The sequence below is a fragment of the Cricetulus griseus genome, chromosome 7 (assembly GCF_003668045.3).
Source record: "Cricetulus griseus strain 17A/GY chromosome 7, alternate assembly CriGri-PICRH-1.0, whole genome shotgun sequence".
Classification (NCBI taxonomy): Eukaryota; Metazoa; Chordata; class Mammalia; order Rodentia; family Cricetidae; genus Cricetulus; species Cricetulus griseus.
The window spans coordinates 128,923,658-128,938,932 of NC_048600.1; the positions used below are offsets into that span (position 1 = coordinate 128,923,658).

A 15,275-nucleotide genomic window follows, 5' to 3' on the forward strand; every position below is an offset into this window, starting at 1 on the left:
CCTTGTAAACAGCTTTATTCGCTTTTAAGAATCATGCAGCAATCCATAAATATTGCATCTTGATGTCCCCACTGTAGTGTGCCAACAAGTGTACTCCAGGGAGTGTGAGGGTACACAGATGGCACAAACAGCACACACACACACACACACACACACACACACACACACACACACACACACACACCAGGTGTGCGGGCCCTAAAACAAAGTGAGCAGCCAGCGTGCCAACACCAGGTGGGCAGGACTAGCGCCCCAGTAGGACAGATGGCTTGGTGTCTGGGTCCAGAAGATGCTGCAGGGGGAATAAACTCTGGTGGTATAAACTCAGGTAAAGTAAAAGGCTCTTTGAGGAAACCAAGATCACTACAGTACCCAGAGCATGGAAAAGTGCAGCAGTCGTGTGGCAACAATCCTGGCAAGGGGACCGTTTCCAAATGATGGGAGTCCACCTCTGTGGACGGGCTATTTCTGCTTGCCAAGAACTAAAGTACAGAGTGAGGGGCAGGAACGGAGCAAGGCAGGATGGGTGCTCTAGCCTAGGTACTGGATTATGGGGTTTAGGCTGACTGCTCTCTTGATGTGGGGGGAAGGGGTTCCTGGCCACTGTGGCTACTGTTTACCTGAATTTCCTTCATCTCAACTACCCACCCCCTCCTTCCAGGTCACACCACACTGTGAATACCGTTTACCGTTTAGTTTACCGTTGCCTGCCAGGGGAGGGGATGGGTCTGTGTGCACCACCCCAGGCTAAGGGAACTTCCCTGTTGCTTTTGCTTCATTCATTGAGGAAGTGTGGTTATTGCTCAGCTTCTACTGCTGTAACCCTCAAGTGTGACTGCTGGGGGAGGGAAGGACATCAAGGGGGGCTGGGAATGGCGAAGTCCATCACGCCTCAGGCAGGATGGCAGGCTCCCTCTAGGAGCCGGATTTCCACACTCCTCTGCAACCACACAGGAGGTAAAGGAGAGAGAGCTGTAGAGTGGTGCAGGCCTGTAATCTTAATGCTTGGGCAGTCCAGGCAGGAACATCAGAAGTTCAAGGTCATCCCCAGCTACACAGCAAGTTTGAAGCCAAACTCTCCACCCCACCCCAGGATCCTGGGCACTGGTGGGTGGTTTTTTTTGGTGGGGAGGAGCTTTTGTAGGTCCACACTTGCCAAGTCTAAAGCTCCTCATATAAGTAACTGTTTCTAATCTGGATCCCCAACCATCTCATGTTCCACTAAACAACTACCTTTCTCAAAAGCCAGGATACAGGGATCTGTTTAAGAGCCATGTGAAATCCGCTGAGACGAGAAAGGTAGGCACCCAACAATTTCCTGCTAGCTTGCTGCCATGGCTTTGAGTGCTGACTGGACTGGACGGCATCTCTAAGCTCTGGTGAGCCCGTGGAGCTCTGTCCCTCTCACCCACCAGCTCTGAAAGGCAGGGTGGGATACACTAGGGTGGGAAGGTCTTCTAATCCTTTGGTCCTCAGGTGATCCTGCAGCTGGTCTCAGAGCTCGACACTTCCTCAGTGTTCCTGTGCACCAGTTTGAGAAGCACTGGTCCACAGTTCTTAGCCTAGTTTTTCAGCTATTAAAAGGGGATAGAGAAAGGGTAGCTGGGTTTGAGACTCCCTCTCAATGGCTGTGGTGAAGATGGGCTACGGTAGCGCTCAGCCCTAGCATTGTACACAGGGGTGACCCAGCAGGCCTTCCTGACTGCACCTGAGGAGGACAAGTCTTGCAGGGTGACCATCCTAACTGGGGCCACAGGAGGCACAGGAGACCGGCTCTGTTAGCAGATCTGGCTTTCAGCCACCCCTCTGGCTATCACCATCTCCTTTAGGCTTGAGAAAGGGACTCCTGGTGCTCTGGGAGCAAGAGTGCAGGTGGCCTCCCTCATGGAGCTAACCCTGACCACTTCGAGTTAGGTTTCTAATTGGTCATGAGGTGCCAGAGACCAGAACCTGTCTGTAACAAAGTTGCCAACTCCCCAAGTCTTCTTGGTCTCTCTGACCAAGTGGTCAGAGTGGAGAAAAGGCTAAAGAAACTACCAGGCCTGGCCCTCAGCTCAACTGGCCCACTGGGCTTGGCTGCTGTGCTATATAGTTCACTGACAGCATCAGCCCACAAGGAGGAAGGCTTCTGGCTCTTTGTGAGAGGGTAAGCATCACGGCTACAGGAGATGAGGTTGCACTCCACATCCTGTCCTGTCCTGCCTCCATGTGAGTATAAAGTCCACATGTCTTGTTGAAGATGCCTAGAAGGCCTGTGGTCCAGTGAGACAGATGGAATGCAAGGACAGGAGGGGAGCCCAGGGACAGGTGCAGGCGCCCTCAGACAGCCAAAGGATCCCATACACAAGGCCTGTTCTCTTCAGGGTCCTCCAGGCTGCTAGATGATGAGTGCCGGCACCGGGTATTGTGACGGTTGACTATGTTATCATCATGCTGCCAGGCACCTGGAGAAGAAAATCAAAAGTTATGGGAACCATTCCTTAGACCAAGTCTGCATGGTGTCTCCAGCAGGGAGCACAGGAGTCAACACAGAATCCAGCAGGCTGTGTATAATCTGAAACTCCTGAGTGTGCGAGCCACTCGTGAGAGGAAGACTGCTGCCATGTGCCAGGGCTGTTCCTTCCTAACTAGTCATTGCCTGTGACCCATGGACAGACAGACGGACACTGCAGGCATTTGTTCATCACGTACCTAGCATCCATTCTGCATGTTAAGTACTTGGTTCTGGATTTTGCCTATGATAATGAGGCTGAGCCAAGCTGCTTCCTCCACGGAAGGCAGATTACAAAGAGCACACTTCTGACCTACAGCCTCTGTGTTCGCTGTGGGAGCCAAGGGGTGGGAAGGGGCTGGCAGCATGGCAGGGCCAGGGAAGAGAAGCCTTGGGTGGGACAAAATGTGGTGTTCAGAGCCCTTCCTCTACACCTCTGCTTCTCATCTCTTCCTCACCTGAGCACCCGGGTTCAAAGACACCACTTATCACACTTACCTCTCCTAGCCCCTGGCTGCCTCTGCACTCCGACTGCAAACTCATCCCTGCTTGTGTTCTGATGCAACCTACACATACCTGTGTCCCTACTCACGCCTGCACCGCACCTACCTGGGCCCCACCCCTACTTCATTAGGACCAGTGGTCTGCTCTTCACAGGCCATCTTACTCAGGGCCTGGTTTTCTCGTATGTCGGACGAGGTGAGTGTGGCCCTCACAAGTTTTCTGTGAGGCCTGCATAAGTCCACATGTCAGTATGCCAGCAGGATACCTGACTCAGAAATGTGCCATGACCAGTTCCCTGCCAGCTGGGTTCAGGGGACCCTCATGTGACCCCTGGGTCCCTCTGGCTGTCGTCTAGCTGGCAAGTTAGCTCTCCGTTCCATTCTCTCTAGAAGAGCTGGTGTGTTCCTTACACAGTGAGTCTTACTCTTCCCAGGTTGGCATGCTTAGGAAAGGAACTTCCTTTCATGGGCCGTTAGACAAGCTTCTGCAGGAACCGTGGTGTATACACGTTTGCATCCTGGAACTCAGAAGGGTGTGTGGCTCTCAGATCGGGATAGGGGACGGGGCTTTGTCAGTATGTGGAGTCAGTTAACTCTATAGTGCTGTCCTGAGACCAACTTAAAAATGGCCAATCAGCCTCAGATTCAGCAAGCTCAAGACATAAAGCCCTTTAATGGCATGCACGCTAAGATGGAGCAGTTATCGATTGCTTCTTCCCAAGTATTGTGGTGTGGGAATCTCTCCTGAGGCCACAGGAACAGACCACAGTGGAGACCAGGAAAGGAGGCGGGGGAGGGCTTTCACACCACAACCGCCCATGGGCTCTTTGCTCCTTGGAGCATGAGTCAGAGATGCTTCTCCCCCTTGGCAGGCAGCACTCTGAGTGGAGGGAAGAACACCAGGCAAAAGGATGCTCAGTTAGAAACCCAGATCAAATGAGTGGTTTGTTCCGTTATATAATTTGGTAGATGTCATACCTATTCCTCAATGTTTATGGGGCAGGACTCCGGAGCTGCGGCTGTTCAGTAGGAGAGACCAAAAGCAAATGGTGAACAAGAGAGAAGACACACATACACACACAAGTAAAACAGCAGCAGCCACATCACTGTCACCATGGTCACTGCTGCCAGCACCGGTGACACTGGGCCTGAGGCTGTCCTGACCAAATTCACAGATGACCTCAGGTAGCATCTGCCACCCCAGGAAACCCCATCAGTGCTGTGGATTGCTCCTTGAAGAGCAGGTGAGGGTGCAGATGGGCTGTGTGTCAGGAGGGGATAAGGCGAGAGAATGAGGTGTCCTTTGCCTGGAAGGACCCACAGGGTCCACAGCATCCCTGCTACTGCTGCTTCTCCACAGCCTACTCAAGAGGACAGCCTGGGTTCCACGGGGATGTCCCCAATGAGTGTGCCACCACATCTGGCTGAATTCAGGCCTTCTGGCAAGAAAGTAGAGCTTGGAGACTTAAGCTCCCTCCAGGGGGAGGGACAATGGTGTTTTTCCATTTGGTTTCCTTTTGGGGACTCAGAGGTGAAAGGAGGGAGAGACCTCCAGAGGCCTATGTAGGGACACTTGGCATAGTGTTCTCTCTGCTGTCCCTACTAATGTGTTGATTAAATTTAAGGGCCACTTCCCCTCAGAGCCTACTACTGCAAACATTTCCAAAGCATCTTTTTTAAAGACAGGATCTCATGTAGCTCTCGCTGGCCTGGAACGTTAGATGAAGACCAGACTGGCCTCGAACTCATAGAAGATCTTCCTGCTTCTGCCTCCTGACTGCTGGGATGAAAGGTGTGCATGACCACATCTTGATTTTATATCATGAGGCTTGAAGAAAGAGGAGTAAATTGAACTTCAGGTTTCTCTCTATATATTTAGGTTTTACTGCGTAGGCCTAGTCCTGTGTTACTCAGTCATGTAAAAACTATTTATTTTCATTAACAGCCATTATCCTTTCCCTTTTCCATCACACACATCACCCAGAGCCTTCTGAGTTTGTTCATGATGCCACATCCCTCTCCTGGCCCCCATGTGATACTCTTGGAGTTCCTATCATACCCCCTTCCAACCTTCAGGAGCTCTTTCAGAGTGTACCGGCTCTCACACGAGGGATCCAAAATCTACCCTCTGTCTTGGGGCCTTTGAAGGCCTGGTAGCTTCTTACGGGAGAAGAGCTGAGGTGCCCAGATACCCTCTAAGGCCCTCACAAACCTGGTGAGGGTGGATTTCCTGGCATAAATGACCCCCCACACCCTTCTTGGCCTTCTCCAACTGTGTGCTCAGTGTGCCCTCCATGAGGGGTGGCACCTGTTTGAAGAGGGAAACAGATTCAAGCAGGGGCAGGGCCTATGGGAAGTGATCTTCTGGGGAAAATACACTCAAGAACATCGAGGAGCAAGCTAGCCTGAGGCTCTCAGGGTGGGATCAGAGTGAGCACATGCAGACTCTCCTGGCTTTGACCCAGGAGATACCTCAGAGCACCTTGTCACCTTTGCTTTGCTCTCAGTGTGGTCTGGCAGAAGCTGCAGAGGGGACAACGTCTCCTCCCTGCAAGAGCCCTTGGACTACAGATACACAAGTATCTGTACACTTAAGTGCCGTTTATGCCCGAGTCTCTCTCCTGACCTACAGGTGACTGGATCCACGTTTGGCCAAACCAAGAACCCCATTTAATTACCACAGGAAACTTGCTTCCTTTTTTGGACTCTTCTGTCCCCATACTGAACCCCTCCCCATAAATGAAGACGCACTGACAAGCGGGTTGTTGGGAGGGAGACTTGGAGAGGAGAGGAGGAAGCAGAAAGAGCAAGCTTGGTCTCCATGGCACCGTGGGCTCCAACAGTGACAGCAGCTCCCTCTGCCAAAAGCAGGGCTCAGTGTAGAAGCCTTGAGGAGAGGCTGGCCGGCAGAAAGCCACAGAGACACCGGCAAAGCTAGGCACAGGCACCATCCTCACCCTATGACCAACCAAGAATGCCTATCCCATAGTCCTTGCCACAGAAGCGTGCCTGTCTTTGTCAAACAGAAATGCATATATCCCCACAGATTCTTTAGTGTATCAAACACAAGCCCTTGCCAATTAGGAACTGGAAGCTTGTCTAGAGCCCTAAGCGGGAGCCCTTCGAGTGCACACACCAGTAAGCTGCTGTCGGGCTGAGCAGAGGCAGGACAGAGCGGGCACAGAGTGAACATGAACTCTCACACAAGTCAGAGAACATAAATGAGTTAAAAGATGAGCAAACCAGACAGACAGGCCTACACTGGCATAAAGACATGGAACATAAATGGACAGATGGAAGCAAGGCCAGGAGTGGGAAGGCAGGGGTGAGTGTGCCTGGTCTCCAGCAGCTCCAGTCCAGGCTTAACTGGGCAGGAGGTGGCCATGCACATCAACGTCCTCCGCCTTGCTTGGCGGGAAGGGAGTGTGCCTGGGGCCTGTGTGGGAGAAGCAGGTGATCTGATGCTGTCTCTCAGGTCTCAAGACTGCGACCTGGGCAGTGTCTTCAGGACAAACTAAACAGAAGAGCCCTTGGAAAGGCCGGAGAAAGTTTCTCCTGAGCAACTGGCTTCCCTTGCCACAGGCTTGCATGGGGCCAGGGCCTGCTGGGACCATATCTGGCACAGGCTGAAGGAGAGTGGCAACCACAGAAGGTCCTGTGGCTTAACACCTTCAGCTACTTCGCTGAGCGAGTAAAGCACTGGACCCAGGAGTGGCTGTTCTGAAGCTGAAGCAGGTCTTCACGGGGTGACAGTGGGGGAATTACAAGGGCAGTGTGAAGGGGCACTCTGTGCTGAAGCCAGCAGGGAGCATCTGGCCCAGGCTGGGCTCTTAGGAAGTGGGTTGTGATGCTGCAGAGTGGGCACACTGAGGCCAGTGCTCAATTGTGATTCCTTTTAGTTTTGGTTTTCAAAATGGTTTCTCTGTGTAGCCCTTGGTTGTATTGGAACTTGGTCTGTAGACCAGGCTGGCCTCAAACTCAGAGATCCACCTCCTGCTTCCCCCCAAGTACTAGGGTTAAAGGCATGCACCACCACCACCTGGCTTAATTTTATTTTTTTCAGGGAGGGTGGGGGGACTAGGTCTATGCTATTTAGCTCCTCGTCTGTGCTTGCATTGATCTGGCTGCCTCTGTTTCCCAAGTCTGGGATTATAGGCGTGTGCTAGTGTGACTGGCCTTGAATAATTAATATGGCTACTTTGCAGATTCAACTTGAAATCATGAAAAGAAATACGGGCATGCTGAGAAGCTGGGGCCTCAGAGAACCAAGTATACCTGCCCTCTGGCTTCTCATTTGGGATTCAAGGCTTGTCTGTGTGATCACTGGAGACCTAAAGCTCCCTGGATCAGAGAGCTATTCATTGGCCTATAGGATGCTTTTAGATTTCTTTGTGATCTTCAAACATATGTCCCTTGAAGAGCTATGGTTTCAATTCTAAAAGCGCAGTCCTCCTTTCCGAGGCCTCCATGGAGAGGTGTCTGACTGCTCAGGCTTCCTGAGGAAGAACACAGGACAGTCCACCTGACACGTGTCTCTAAAACTTGTTCGAAGGGGCTGACCAAACAGTAAGGTGGGAGCGGGGAATTTTTGCCTTTTTTCTTGTCAGGATACTGTCGGGGCAGGAGTGGCTCTTTGTGTAAAGCCCAAGGCTTCCTGGGGCCTCCTTGCTTCCTCCCTGGCCTTCCTAGCTAGAGCTGCAGCACAGGATTTCAGTGCACCATGGGGAGAGCAGGGGTGAGCAGAGGGATGTCTCCCATCAAGTTCATGTTCAGCAGACTGCCACTCACCGGGTAAGCAGACCTCAGAGCACAGCTTATTGTCCAGTGCTTTCACGCTTGCGATGTCAAAGTCATTGTTATTGTCACACTCCATGCCTAGAAATGCGCATGTCCTCTGGCCTGTAACGGAGTTAATGCAGTTAGACAAGGGCTAGCTATGTTTCCTCTACTTTGCTGTCCTTAAAAGGAAAGTCTTAAGGATGGAGACAAAAAGAAAAAAAAATCAAATCATGTGTCAAAAAAAAGACGACAAATCAAGTGAGTAGAGAGTGGACAGAAGAACCGAGTTGTGTGTGCATGTCCGCGTTCTCACAGCACCCTGGCTTATGTCCTCAGGCGGCCCCTTGCTAGTGGCTGTTCCCCTGTAAGTCTGATCCCTGCAGGGAGAGCACTGTGGAGGACAGCTGTAGTCAGGCCAGCCTGGTGACACTGTGGCTATCAGAGGCTGGAGACGACCATGAGAGAGTACCCTGTTCAGGCCTGTGGCCCTCAGGCACCAGTGGGGTACACTTGTGACCAAGGGCTCTGCAGTCATATGCACAAACAACTCACAGCCTTGGTTCCATAATTTTGCACGTTGCGTCAGAATGACTGTTCACAAAATTATGTTTTACTCTCTCAGGAGACTGAAGTTGTTACCTTGAGTGTGTTTTCAGTAGCTGTCCAGAAGACTGCAGTCATGTGGGAAAGCGAGGGAAACTTGCAGTGATTTTTTTTCTTTCGAGTTCCCCCTTTCTTTCTCAGAGAAAGGAAAGGAGAAAACCTTCCGTGTAGACTATGAAGACCTGGGTGGCAACCTGGCCACCCTGTGCTCTTTGGGGAACCATCACTCAGGGGGACTTTGGCTTGGGCTCTGAAGTGATCTTCAGAGGCAGTAAAGCTTTGAGCCCTGAGCAGATGTGCAGGAATGAGAGAGGCCAGCCTTGAGATCCCTGTCTTGGAGCCTCTTGCCAGTGGGAGCTGTCGAGTCCACACGCACCCGACACCCCTGAAGCAATGGCCGGCACTAAAGCAGAAGCAACTAGGATGACATGTGCTGGAGCAACTGCGCCCAGGCCATGGCGCACATGCCCAGAAGCAGAGGGAAGGAGCCTGGCTTCTGGGACAGGCACGGTGACTTCTCTAACCACCTCCTCCTCCTCCTTCCTTGCCCTGCAGGGCAGGCCTTTTTCTCCAGCCTCACTCAAGACCAAACCAAAGGCTACAGTGCTGCCTAGGCGAGCCCAGCAGGGATGCCTGTGCTTCCTCAGCCACGCCCCCCAGATGATCACCACTAAAGCAAAACCATACCAGCTGCCAGGGTCCTGCCTCTCCTGGGGAAGAAACTCTGCTCCACTTAGGGTGCCAGGGCAGCTGGGGAGCTCAGCTAGAGAACTGCCACAGGAGGCAGGCGTGGGTGCAGAACACAGTGTCTTCAGCAGCATTCCCCGCTGAGTTCCAGGAGGAGCTGAGGATGTCACTAAGGTCACTGATACCCTGCTTACCTGACACGCCATCAAGATAACCAGCCCCCACAGTCACAAAGCTGAGCACCGCCATCAAGTCATGGTAGTTCCCCTTTCTTTACCCCTTAGCAAATACCCAGGAAAGCAATGTGAGATAGCAAAGACCAGGTCTTTTACCGTCTTCCTGCACGGGTGATCTATCCTCTTCCTCTACAATGTCATTTCCCTAGGACAGAAGGAAAGCCCCATGAGTCTACCAAGCAGTCAGAGGAGCCAAGCGAAGACAAGACAAGTCATCCCTGTGGCAGCTATTTCCATGGTCTGCATCCTCACACACACTTCCCACCATGGCCATGGTCAGGCGATGCTTGGCCAACTCCAGGTATGTGCTTAGACTGGGTTTTACCCATATCATAGCTTACCTGACACTAATAGAAATCAGGTTTAATGAAAAAGCAAATCAAAGCCAGGTATGGCCACATGCCTGTAATCCCAGAACTTGGAAGATAGAGGCAGGAAGGTCACCTGTCAGTGTAACCTGTAAGGTCAGCTGTATGGCCATCTTGGTCTACCATAGCAAATTCTAGGCCAGCCTAAATTCTTAATGGGTTTACACAGCTAAGTCCTGCCTCAAATCAGCAAATGAGACAAAATATTAAAGCAAATCATGAGGTCATAAAGCTTTCAAAAACTCTTTGGGGCCAGTTTCTACCCAAATGTCAACAATGGTGAGCCCTGAGCTGCACAGGGATGGGTACATAGCACACTGGGCATTGTCACTCACAGCTGAAACTCCGTCTGCCTCTGCACAGGGTGTGGAGATAAAAGGCAAGAAGAAATTTCACTCGGGACAGGTGTCTGTGTATCCTGTGGGGAGCACCTGAGACACAGTGGACCCAGTAAACAGACTAACTGCATGACAGCAGACAGCAGGCACATTCCTGAGGCCTGTCAGGGTCTGGCATGGGTAGGTTCCCTTTGTATTCACTCTCTGTGGATCATACTAGAACCAGTGTCTCCTGGTAACAGGACAGTGTCCCAGGCCAGAGTTCGAGATCTAGGCGTGCTATCCAGAAAGGCTTCGCCAGAATTCCTCTGACATAGCCGTTCCCAGTTAGAGAAACTGGCTGTGGGAAAGGGAGCTGCTACCTGTCATTGAGGTTACCTCTGCATCCTGCTCTCCAGCTGGAAGGCCAGCAAAATTGCTGTCTGGGGACTCTGCTGGTGTCCCCTGTAAAAGAGCAACAAACCCCAAGTGTATTATCATCATAGGCTCTCCAATTAAGCTCTTAGGACAGCAAACACAAGGCCAACATTTCCTCAGCACAAAGTCTGTGGCACACAGAAGCCAGGTCTAAGGGCATGCCATGCTCCCTGCAGCACCCCTGCTAGCACCTGGACACTTAGGAAGCTACCTGGAACCCATGTATGAAGCAGAGAGCAAGGCAGATCAAGGACATTCCCTTACCTCTCCTTCTGAGGGAGCCCTGCTGGCAGCTAGTGGGGAAGGCAGGGCCTCTCCCTCTTCTTCTGTGCCAGGGGCAATGTAGGAGCCAGACATGGAGGACACCGTGTCAGTGCTGATCTGGGAGGATGCCATGGACATGACTGACTGTGCCAGGCTGCTGCTAGCAGGGTCTGTGCAGACAGAAGTTAGGATAGGGAGGGGGAGGGGACCGTGGTTACTAAGGAGCACAAAGGGCACAAAAGCCACATATTACCCAGCCTACAATCCACAACCCCAGAGAAGCTAGAACCCTCCTCCAGAAACAGGTGGAAGCAGATGCAAACATCCACAGCTAACCATTGGGCCGAGCTCCTGGAGTACAACTGAAGTGAGGGAGGAGGGATAATATGAGCAAAGGAGTCAAGACCGTGATGGGGAAACCAGAGTCAGCTGACCCCAGCTAGTGAGAGGTCACTGACTCAGGCCTGACAGATGGGGACCTGCATAAGACCAAACTAGACTCCCTTAAGATAGGTGACAATGGTGTGACTGGGACAATACATGAGGCCACTGGCAGTGGGTGCAAGATCTAACTCTAACGCACAGACTGACTTAGTGGAGCCCTTTCTGTATGGAGAGATACCTTGTTCAGCCTAGACACAGGGGTGTGGGGGGTGGGGAGGTGCCTTGGTCCTGCCTCAATGAGATGATGGGACAGACTTAGACTTCCTAGGGAAGGCCTTACCCTCTCTGAGGAGCAGATGGGGGCGGGGGGGGGGGGAGACAACAACGACGACTGGGATTGGAATGTAAAAAATAAATTAAAAGAACTTATGAAAAAAAAGGCCGCATATTGCCCTCTCCAGATAAAGGTTTAGACTGAAGGTCTTCCAAGACTGCTCTGAAACTCAAGGACCAAGGCTGTGCTCCAGCTGTTATAGTGTAGAGGGAACCTTGTCATGCAGGAAGGTGAGCAAGAGTCTTCCCTGACTACCAGCTTTGCTGTTCCCATCCCCAAAGGAAGTCACAGCAGAGCTGTGGACCGGGAGGGAGGCACAGGCAGCCTCTCCCTGATCCCTCAGGTACCTTCTGGGGAAGAGATGGTAGAGGAAAGCGGAGTCCCTGTGCAAGACGACTGGCCAACAGCCCCTGAAGATGACAGGGTAAGGTTCTCACTCTCTGGAGTCACATCGCGTCCCTGGGGGCGAAGGACACAATGGGACATGAAACCAGCACGAGCCCAGCATATGGGCAGAAGGGTGAGAACAGAGCTGGGTAGGGACAGAGAGGAATCTGACACCAAGAAGGACAAGGTCCTCTCTTGTGGGCATGAGTGACAGGAGAGGCAGTGCTAGCCTCTGTCAGTGCTCTTTTTCAGCCAGGGCCTAGAGTGACTTTGTCCCAGGGGAGTGCACACTTCAGTCAGCACCTCCTGCCTGAGGCTGCAGCTCCAGTGACACAGGTCATCCAGCAGCTGTTGCAGGGGGACATCCCAGGGTTACAAACAGCTTATCCTTAGAAGGAAAAGAACATGAAACCAGCAGGGCCCTCACTGCCTACAGGACCCCTCCATAGGTCTGTCCACCTCTGCCTTCCACCCAGCAGGGCCCTCACTGCCTACAGGACCCCTCCATAGGTTTGTCCTGGGTGGGTGCAAAGGTGCAAGGGTGGCTCTCCAGACCCCGGGAGGGCTTCTTTCATCTTAGGTCAGGCCTACACTACTGAGCACTCTCCTGGCTCTGCTGGCTTCCCACACGAGACTATGAGGGGCCTTTGGAAAACAGAGTTCTCCCTCGGCCTGCTCCATTCTCCCTCTGAATGTTTCTCTCCCTTATGTCTAAAAACTTTCATGATTCAGCCGAATGCTACCCCATCCGTAACAGTTTTTCTGATGTCCTCTGCTAAAGGAAACTGTGCTGTACGCTACATGATACTTATGGTTTCTTCTGCGTTCTGTCTGCCCCTTCTCTCTTGAGCTAGCCTCAATAGCAAGCTGGCACTGAACTTGGTATGTGTCCCAGGCTGGCCTCAAACTTGTGACCCCTTACTTTAGCCTCCAGTGCTGGGATTACAGGCAGCCTATAATCCTACCAAGCATTTGGGAGGAGGTGAGGCAGGAGGACCAGGAATTCAAGGTCATCTTCAGGTATACAGTGAACTCATGGCAAGCTATCTCAACTAACCCACCATGTATTCATTCATGAAGTACTTACTGGGCTGCAACAGTGAACCATACCCAGGGCTGGTGGTTGAGTACAAATGCTATCCCAACTAGACATGAAATCCTGAGGATGGAACACTTCCCATCTCTGGATGCCTTTGGGACCCAGCTTGGGCCCTGGGCAGTACTTGGCTAATAAGGTCTGTAAATTCTAGATAAGGTCTGTGAGAGGGATCTACAAGGCGGAAAGCTCCAGTCGTCACTGCTGTCCCTCCCATCCTGGCCCTGCGTGTCTAGCAGTGCATTCCCATTGCTCGCTTGTGTCAGACGCTCTTAGAGGCCACAGCTTTCTCACTTTCTCCAGGACCAGTGCTGAGACAGCTGCTCCAGTCCTAACTTCAGGGCTCCCTTTCCTGTCTAACATGACGGTCCACACAGCCGTCTAGCCTACCGTCACCCTACTTCCAAGCATGTCAGTGCTGCAAGGGCAGGACCTTTTATAGTTTCCTCTCTGATGTCGTCTCAATCTATAAGATAGGGCCAGGAGCAAATGGGCTGCAGACATGGGGGAACTCATAAATCTCAGGAAACCGCTGCAGCTACCACCTTGTGAGGTGCTGGAAGGTCTAGTGGACGGATAAAAGCAGGGGGACCAAGGAGCCATGTAGGCAGATGGCTGGCGCCAGTACCCAGGGAGGGAGAGGAAAGCCAGGTACCTCTTCCGGATGCTGAGCTGATAGTCTCTGAGAGAGCTGGGTCTCAGATTCACTGTAAGAGCGCTCATCTTCCTCTTCATGTAGCACAGAAGAATTCTGGGAAACAGATCTGTAAAAGCCCAGAGGAAAAGCAGCTGAATGCACTGTCCACTCAGGAGGTCAGTGCTGGACTGATCTTTCCTTGCTCAGGCCGCACAGGGGAGCACTGAAGACACCAGGTCAGTTCTCTGTACCGGAGCAGGATAGACTCCTCTCCTCTAGCTCCTCAACTTTGAGGAAAAAAACAAAACACTAGCAACCTCCCTCCCTCATCTCAATACCTTGATCTGTGAGACATCCTCCTTTGCCACAGAAACTGTGTTATGCTTGTGTCCTGTGGATTTAAATGTTCAGGATATAGGGCCATTTGGTTCCTCTGACTTCAGATTAAGCAGGGCCCCAAGGGATTCTGTGTATACGACTCAATGTCCTCTTCCCTGACCATCACTTTTCTGACCACCACCCACACCCTGCCACAGAACACACGACCCTAAGTGCCCATAGACATTTTCTTTCTTTCTCTGGGGAAAGCTGCCCCTTCCTCGCCACGGCAAGCGTGCCTCTCAGGCCTTCTGTGAGTGAGCAGACAGAACCAGGAGAGTTTTCCTACAACGTGACTATCACAATGCTGAGGAAGGATGGTTTCGGAAGCTTTCAGAGACAACCCAGGGTAACACTGGCGGGCATCAACTACTTACTTGGATAGACTCTTTTTGAGTTTGAGTCCTTGGTTGCTGCAATCAGACAGGCGGTCAAGGGGGGACACCGTCCTCATGGGGGGCAGGTGGTCATCGCTGCCATATGATGGGAGCATTCCTGAGAGGTGGCCATCTCCAAGGACATGAAGTGGAGGAACAGCAGGGGAAGGGGTGAGGGGCCCATTGAGGGCCTCCAGGAGAGACACCACCTCATAGCCTGGTGGGATATTCTCTGAGGACTACAAGAATCACAGACAGGCCAAACATTAGGTACTTTTTGTATTAGGGCGTGATCATGTCTCTTACTGAACATTAAAAGAAGTTTTGTTTTTAGGTATCGGCTCTGGTAAGAAAAGCTCCCGTTAAACATAAAGAAGGTAAAGTGAAGAGCCCCAGATCCTAAATGATTCTTCACAAAGTCTATTTTTCTGATGATAATATAAATAAATGCTCACTGTAGGAAATTTGTAAAATACATCAAAGATGAAAAAATTACCAATAATAAATCACCCAAAGTAACTTTCAGTGGCAATCTAGTACATTTTTCTAACTATTTTATTCCATTATTTATGATTTATGATTAATCTGTAAATGACAATTCTGGGGGTTGGAGAGATGGCTCACTAGTAGAGATGGCTCTTGCAGAGGACCTGAGCTCAGATCCCAGTACCCACATCAGTAGCTCACAGTCACTTGTAACTTCAGCTCCAGGGGCCTAATGCTGCCTTTTGACCTCCAGGGGCAACTTGCACTCACACGTGTGCACTCACACACAGATAAATACATATACATAATAAAATAAAAAGTTTGCATCCTGCTTATTTAATTAAACATAAATACCGCCCCCACCCTTATTTTCTTTTTTGGTTTTTTGAGACAGGGTTTCTGTGTGTAGTCCTGCCTGTCCTGGAACTTGCTTTGTAGTCCAGGCTGGTCTCAAACTCAGAGATCTGCCTGCCTCTGCTGGGATTAAAGGTATGCACCACCATGATCCAG

General features: G+C 51.5%; 1 protein-coding gene and 1 long non-coding RNA gene across 7 annotated transcripts in view; one reads left to right on the plus strand and one right to left on the minus strand.

The window, feature by feature from the left end:
* The window catches only part of Rnf157 (ring finger protein 157), a 75,309-nt gene continuing 60,034 nt past the window's right edge, over window positions 1-15,275 (minus strand). The window contains exons 12-20 of one of the 3 annotated variants that reach the window (XM_027425592.2): window positions 14,280-14,518; window positions 13,543-13,651; window positions 11,752-11,863; window positions 10,687-10,856; window positions 10,384-10,449; window positions 9,396-9,444; window positions 7,783-7,893; window positions 3,973-4,013; window positions 2,308-2,444 (exon numbers count right to left, since the gene is read on the minus strand). In XM_027425592.2, coding sequence (XP_027281393.2) covers window positions 3,973-4,013; window positions 7,783-7,893; window positions 9,396-9,444; window positions 10,384-10,449; window positions 10,687-10,856; window positions 11,752-11,863; window positions 13,543-13,651; window positions 14,280-14,518 — 897 coding nt within the window. In that variant the 3' untranslated portion in view covers window positions 2,308-2,444. Of the gene's footprint in view, window positions 2,445-3,638; window positions 3,875-3,972; window positions 4,014-7,782; window positions 7,894-9,395; window positions 9,445-10,383; window positions 10,450-10,686; window positions 10,857-11,751; window positions 11,864-13,542; window positions 13,652-14,279; window positions 14,519-15,275 lie in introns of those variants that run through there. The other 2 variants (XM_027425594.2, XM_027425591.2) reach the window with 2 other exon arrangements.
* LOC113836693 lies at window positions 2,435-14,799 on the plus strand. Of its 4 annotated transcripts, none has more exons than XR_004770751.1 (6): window positions 2,435-3,527; window positions 3,998-9,321; window positions 9,449-9,600; window positions 10,031-10,185; window positions 11,532-11,634; window positions 11,748-14,799. It is a non-coding gene; the product is annotated as an uncharacterized LOC113836693 (long non-coding RNA). The 4 variants fall into 4 exon arrangements; XR_004770749.1 differs by lacking the exon at window positions 2,435-3,527 and having other exon boundaries at window positions 7,888-9,321; window positions 11,748-14,251; window positions 14,614-14,799; XR_003487129.2 differs by lacking the exon at window positions 2,435-3,527 and having other exon boundaries at window positions 7,888-9,321; window positions 11,748-13,760; window positions 14,113-14,799.